General features: G+C 32.8%; 1 protein-coding gene across 1 annotated transcript in view; it reads left to right on the top strand.

Moving 5' to 3' along the window:
- Positions 1 to 6,890, top strand: part of LOC111089719 — a 120,962-nt gene that overhangs the window by 75,396 nt on the left and 38,676 nt on the right. Inside the window, exon 10 of the mRNA XM_022402698.1 lies at positions 2,675 to 2,873. Within this exon, the coding sequence (XP_022258406.1) occupies positions 2,675 to 2,873 (199 nt within the window). The remainder of the gene's footprint in view (positions 1 to 2,674; positions 2,874 to 6,890) is intronic.

Genomic DNA, 6,890 nt, shown 5'->3' with positions numbered 1-6,890 from the left:
TATCCAAGAGAAAAAATGGATTATGAACCCCTTTCAGCCTGACATAACGAGTGGGATTTCGACAAAAGCTGGGGAAGAACTTTTTGATTTATCTGAGGACGCTTCGTTCGAAATGAACGTTAACAGCAGAAAACGGATACAGTTCTGGGTGTCTGTTCGAAAACCGTACCCAATCCTTTCCACTGAAGCTTTGAAGGTACTTCTCCCTTTCTCATCTTCATATCATTGTGAAGTTGGATTTTCAGCATTGGTAGGAATCAAAAACAAATTCCGAAATAAACTTCAATTGTCAAATTCCTTACGCCTGAAACTAACCCACATTGATGTTGATGTCAATGCCATTCTTGACAGTAACAAGAAACAAGCACATCCTTCACACACGCCTCGGTATTTTCAATAACATTTCCAGAACTTATAAATGCTATCTAATTGATTAATAACGTGAGTATTTTTAAATGTAATTGAAATACGTGAATATGAATAAATAATATTTTTTTTATTCTTTCATATGTTTTTGCCCAGTAAATTTGAGTGGGTCGCCATAAGCTGTGGTCATGAATAGTGGGTCGCGATTCTAAAAAGTTTGGGAAGCCCTGTCCTAGAGGTTACTGTTATCAGTGCTGTTGATGTGTTATTCTTGTGGAGTATTATCCTTGAGATTACTGTTATCAGTGATATGGGTGTGTTGTTCTTCTTAAGTAGTATCCTAGATTATAGTGTTGTTGTGATATCTTGAGTATTTGATTTTTCTTATATTTCTTCATTGATTATATTTATTGGTCATTTATGTTATTATTTATTGTTTTTACCATGCGTGGTATGAGTAAATTGATTTTTGAGCTGTTGAAGGCGTATTCAGGCCATTTGTGTGCTTCAACAGTGATAATTAGTGGTAGGTTTGGTACTGCTTGCGTTTGCGATATATTTTATGTAATATTTGAATTTGATTTGTGGGGGAGGGGGAAGACATCGTGAGTTATTGCTCCTCTGAGGGGAATTAAGAAAGTTTAGGTGTATCTTGTTTGAGAAAGAGTTAGCGTTTCTAGAAAAGGATAGTGTACTTACCAGTTTAGGTGGCAAAAATATCGTGGTTTTGGTAAGCTGTTGTTATACCTAGATGTTGTACTCGTTGAGTTGACCGCGATCCGGTGTTATTGAAAGCATAACTATGATATGACCAAACCGTAGACACAAGTCTACTTTGAAGAAAAACTCGTCGCTTACTCTCTTCCCCAATATTGCCTTGTAAAAGATAAACTTGCGTAGTTGTATCAAAAATGGCAAGTTATCCTCAACCCACATAAAATACAAATTATAATATTTAAAAGGCCAAGAATAACCAACAAAAACAATTGAAGAATGAATCATAACTTACAAAACACAATTATCAATAAAGTAAGGATTGTCTTTCATGTTCTAAAATAACCTACCTCCTCAAACAACAGTAAAAATTGGATGGCGAAGTAGAGTGGATATCCTTGAACATGTCATGAACAAGTCACGCTGTAAATGCAGATAGGATTACATGCAGAAGACAGAACTTGATTTGGAATAGTACTTTTTGGAGAACGGCATTTATACTTGCAGAGAATGCTGTGAATAGAAAAATTCAACTAGGTGCTACATGGTGGGTTTTATTTCCCGAAACTTCTAAATTACAAAAACTGTGTGAAATGGCAAAGCAAGTCGTAAGAAATGCGATTAGAAAGGGTATTAGCATTAAGGAGACTGTGCACTCTTTCACCCATAAAAGGCAAAGTAGCGTTAGTGATCTGGATTAGTGCTGTTTCCAGCAACGCTTAGATTCAGAAAGGGCTTACCCAACTCTACATATCACAGGGATGGTTTCATCTTTCTTTCTTTTTGTGATTGAAACACTGTCCCACTACTGTTTGCCATCTGACTATTGAGGTAAAAATGGCTAGCCTCACATGTGTTGTAATGGTTTCATATGACATGTGCTACATTGCTCGACTTCCTCTTCCTTCCCGAAAACTACTTTCTGGAATTACTATTTATGCAACATTTGTATTCGAGATCACCTTACGCACATTGATAGTTACATCTTATTTCATCATAAGGTTGACAGAATCTGTTACGGATCAAGTACCATCACAGCTCTACTCGCTAGGAAACTTCTATATAACAAATCATCAATTGGTCACCCATCATGTGTCTAGTATTTACAAGGTCGCTCAGAAAAAAGTTTAACTTGATGCTCTACACATGTTCATCAGTTTTATCGTATCCAGGCTTCCACTGTCACAAAGATACATTCCTGTTGCGAGAGTAGTACGTACTTGGTGAAAGGGACTCTGCTGACGAGAGTGTTGTACGTGATGCAGATAGCAAAATGGCAATACTATATAATATGTCCAGTGCTGTATCTGTAAAAACTTTATTGTGGCCGTACATTTTTGTCTACAGTTACACATTATTGGGCGAATTTTAATAGACACATTGTCATGCCAATAACACTGTCGCTCCACATTTATGAGTATAATCTAACTACATGAAGTCACATGTTGTATTAAGTGAATATAGGTGTTCGGCAGTTTCAAAACTGAACATTTGAATAATACCTCTAACAGCAGGTCTAGTAGTTCTGACAGCAAATTAAAAGTTGTACATGAGAAATAATAGTATTATAATATATGTTTTCTTTGTATAAAAGTTCACGTTGAAACCTCCAAACGGATAGACTGCAACAGGACCATTTTTCTACAAGCCAGCCACCCTCGTGACGTCATTGCCAGTCCTGGTTATCCCGAACCATATACGAAACTGTTAGAATGTTACTACAATATTCGTGCTCCTAGCGGCGAAAGAATCAACTTGGATTTTACAGACTTTATCTTGGAAGAACATGAAAGGTCAGGCTCTCAACTTTTTGTTTTGTAAATTATAAATACTGTTATCATATAATATTCCAGATAAAATTTAAAACATTAAGAGTTTCAATTAATAACAATTAGAATGATTAAAGACCAGTCTCAACTTTACACAGCAAGAATTTCACAGAATAATTATAAAACGTCATACTTAAGATCATTATATCTTAACTATTTATCCTAGTAGAAACGAATTTCATAATAGGTACACTGGGAATCATAAGTTTTAAGCAGGAATATTTGGGGTCTGTGGCAAAACACTTATCTTGAGGCTATTCTATTAAAATATACTTTGAAAATAAACAGGGAACAATAATTGATTTAAAAGTTTCTGAGGGATTGAATTTGATACTTCTATTTGAGACAACTCACTGAGCCAATTTGAACGTTACCAACAGAGTCGAGCGTGACCGACAGAGGCAGTGTTACGAACAGTGGCTTATATATATATATAATTTAAAATCATCTTCATTTATAACAATTTTATTTTTTAATTCAAAATACGTATTTTTTGTTTGTTATATTAATACATAATTTATTTTCAAAAACCAAAATAATGTTGGTTGCAACTTATTTTTTTAACTGATAATTCAATTCTATATTAGCAGAGTTGTATGTTAATCTTGTGTCATAAGTAGACACAGTAAAATTTTATAATTCAAGTTCATATCATATAAACAATTTATGTATAATGTAAAAATCGATCCAAGTACAGAACCCTGTAGAACACCATACTTTATTATAATCACATTACTAAACTTATTTTTTTATTCTTACAACCTATATTGTTTTATATAAACAAGATTTAAATCGTTTTATTGCAATACCTTTTATCCCTATAATTTACGTTCTATCTAATATTTGATTAGACACTGTAACAAACGCCTTCCAAAAATAGTTTTTTTTTATTAATGTCTAAACTCCCACACGTTTTTGTGAAATTTAATAGTGCCTTTTCAGTAACCCAATTTTCTCTAGATATACACGTATTTGTAGAGAAACAATTGTGCTTATTTAAAAATCTGGTGAACTTGTTTTTCACTATTTTTTCGAATATGTTAGAAAACGTTGATAACTATGTAATAGTAATAATTAAACGAATTATAGACCTATCACCTTTTTGTCTATTGAAATTAAAACAGCTTTTTTTAGCTCCTCTAGAAAAGTTCCTGATATAATCCCCCCTAGTTGTACAGCGGTATGTCTGCGGACTTACAACGCTAGAATCCGGGTTTCGATACCCGTGGTGGTCAGAGCACAGATAGTCCATTGTGTAGCTTTGTGCTTAATTACAAACAAACAAATCCTAATATAATGGATAAATTATAAATATATTAAATAATCGATGTGTGTGCTTAATAAATATTTCATTTATTGTACAGTGAGGATATAACCAGGCATAGACCGAATTGACTTGTAAACAAATATGTACCTGTTTACACGCTAGTCCAATCTGCACCTGGTGATGCCTTTACTTCGTAATAAATGAAACCTTTGTGAAATGTATTATTGTCCTTGTTATCCTCAATTTCGTAATTACGGAGTTTCATCACGTAGCGATGGTTTCAAGTATTGATTATAAATATATATAACAATTGTCCAGTGATATAATTTACCCACTATTTTACTACTGTTACTGACATTCCATCATTCCATAGACTTTTCCGATTTTTAGATCAATAATTATAATTTATATTATATTATATTATTTATATTATAATTTATATTACATGTACAAAATAAAAAAATGTGGGATTACTGTTTCTGTGTATATTAAATCTTTTGCATAGTTTATTATCAAGTTGTTTTATAATTCCTGCTATATTTATAAGATACTTATAAGATACTGCTATATTTATAAGATACTTATTAAATTCATTAACTAAATTTCTAATTACCTTATTTTTTCTGGCACTATCTGCACCATCAGGTAATATTATTTACTTATTTTTATCAATTAGCCTATTAACAAAATGCCATTTTTTTATATCCTTTTCATATTTCAAAAAATAATTTGAGTATTAATTTTTTGTTTTTCTTAGTTTTTGATTAATTTTATTGAAGGGATATGTTTGTTTTTTTATGCATTATATCTTTAACTTTTATCAATTCTATTATTTCATATATTTAGATTTCATTTTAAAAATTGATAATAGATTTTTTCATAAGCTATTTCTCTTTCTATATCATTGATTGATTTTCCATAAATATTGATTTTTATTGCTATAGTGTAACTATCTGTTATTGGTATTTTTATAATTGCTACATATAATTATTTTTCTAACATAATTTAAACATTACTAGTTACTTCATTTACATATCATTCAAAACCAAACACAATTATTAAGTCAATACAATCACTTACGCAAGTCGTTTCCTCTAACAAATCAATGTTTATATCACCAACACAAATTACATTTTTAATTTTATTTTAATTCTATTTCTATTTCGTACAATAACCCATATATTGTAAAGATTGTGATCCATAAATAGCTATTGTAAGTCCGCAGACATACCGCTGTGCCACTGGGGGGCGCTATTATAAATAAATAACTTTTTTTCTAGATACACACGTCAAAATTTTCCTACTAATGTCTCATTAGTTTCAATTTCTTTAACTTTTATGTTGGTTTTAACATATACCATTACTACACCCACGCGTGTTATACTGGCAGCAGTTATAAAACAAGTTGTATCCATACGTTTAATTTCTATCCTTTTACTCTGAAACAAACAATACATAATTGGTTTAAATTATTTTCGTAATATTTCCTTTAATACCAAATGTATAGTACTAACTATATAGTAACGTTTGCTCCACCATGTTTAATCGGTTTTTGCTAACATCTTGTCATTACCTGTAAACGTTTATAGACAGTCCATGACAGCGTCATCCTCATAGTGGTCATAGTGGCGATGATGTTAATATAACTTATCCTCGTATTTGAAAAGTGTCGGTGTGATCGTTTAGTATAGGGCACTGTCAAAGATGTTTCACCAGGATAAGCTCTCGTGCCGCACTCTTCAACGCTGTCTATGACAGGCCAAATAACATTACATAACGTTACATTTTACAATAACCGTTTCTCGACTTAAAAACGTACACAACAGAGTACCCCCCCCCTATCGCATACTCACATGCTAGTAAATATTTTCGAGTAGATCTGATTGTAAGTATGTGTGGATGGGGGCCATCCATGCATGAACTGTTCTACCCAGGTTTTCTAAAAGTCAGCTCATTCTTTTTTACAGTAATTCCTCTCACGCATGACGATATATACTCCATTCAAATCCAATGTGACAGTTTATGCTCCATTCAAATCCAGCGTGACGGTTTATACTCCATTCAAACCCAACGTGACGGTTTATACTCCATTCAAACCCAACGTGACGGTTTATACTCCATTCAAACCCAACGTGACAGTTTATACTCCATTCAACCCAACGTGACAGTTTATACTCCATTCAAACCTAACGTGACAGTCTATATCCCATTCAAGCCCAACGTGACAATTTATACTCCATTCAAGCCCAACGTGACAATTTATACTCCATTCAAATCCAGCGTGACAGTTTATACTCCATTCAAATCCGACGTGACAATTTATACTCCATTCAAATCCAACATGACAGTTTATACTCCATTCAAATCCAACGTGACAGTTTATACTCCATACAAATCCAACGTGACAATTTATACTCCATTTAAATCCAAAGTGACAGTTTATACTCCATTCAAATCCAGCGTGACAGTTTATACTCCATTCAAGCCCAACGTGACAATTTATACTCCATTCAAATCCAACGTGACAATTTATACTCCATTCAAATCCAACGTGACAATTTATACTCCATTCAAATCCAGCGTGACAATTTATACTCCATTCAAATCCAGCGTGACAATTTATACTCCACTCAAATCCAACGTGACAGTTTATACTCCATTCAAATCCAACGTGACAATTTATACTCATTCAAATCCAGCGTGACAATTTATAC

This window comes from Limulus polyphemus, unplaced genomic scaffold (genome assembly GCF_000517525.1).
Source record: "Limulus polyphemus unplaced genomic scaffold, Limulus_polyphemus-2.1.2 Scaffold127, whole genome shotgun sequence".
Classification (NCBI taxonomy): domain Eukaryota; kingdom Metazoa; phylum Arthropoda; class Merostomata; order Xiphosura; family Limulidae; genus Limulus; species Limulus polyphemus.
This window is presented reverse-complemented; position numbering and strand designations above follow the sequence as displayed.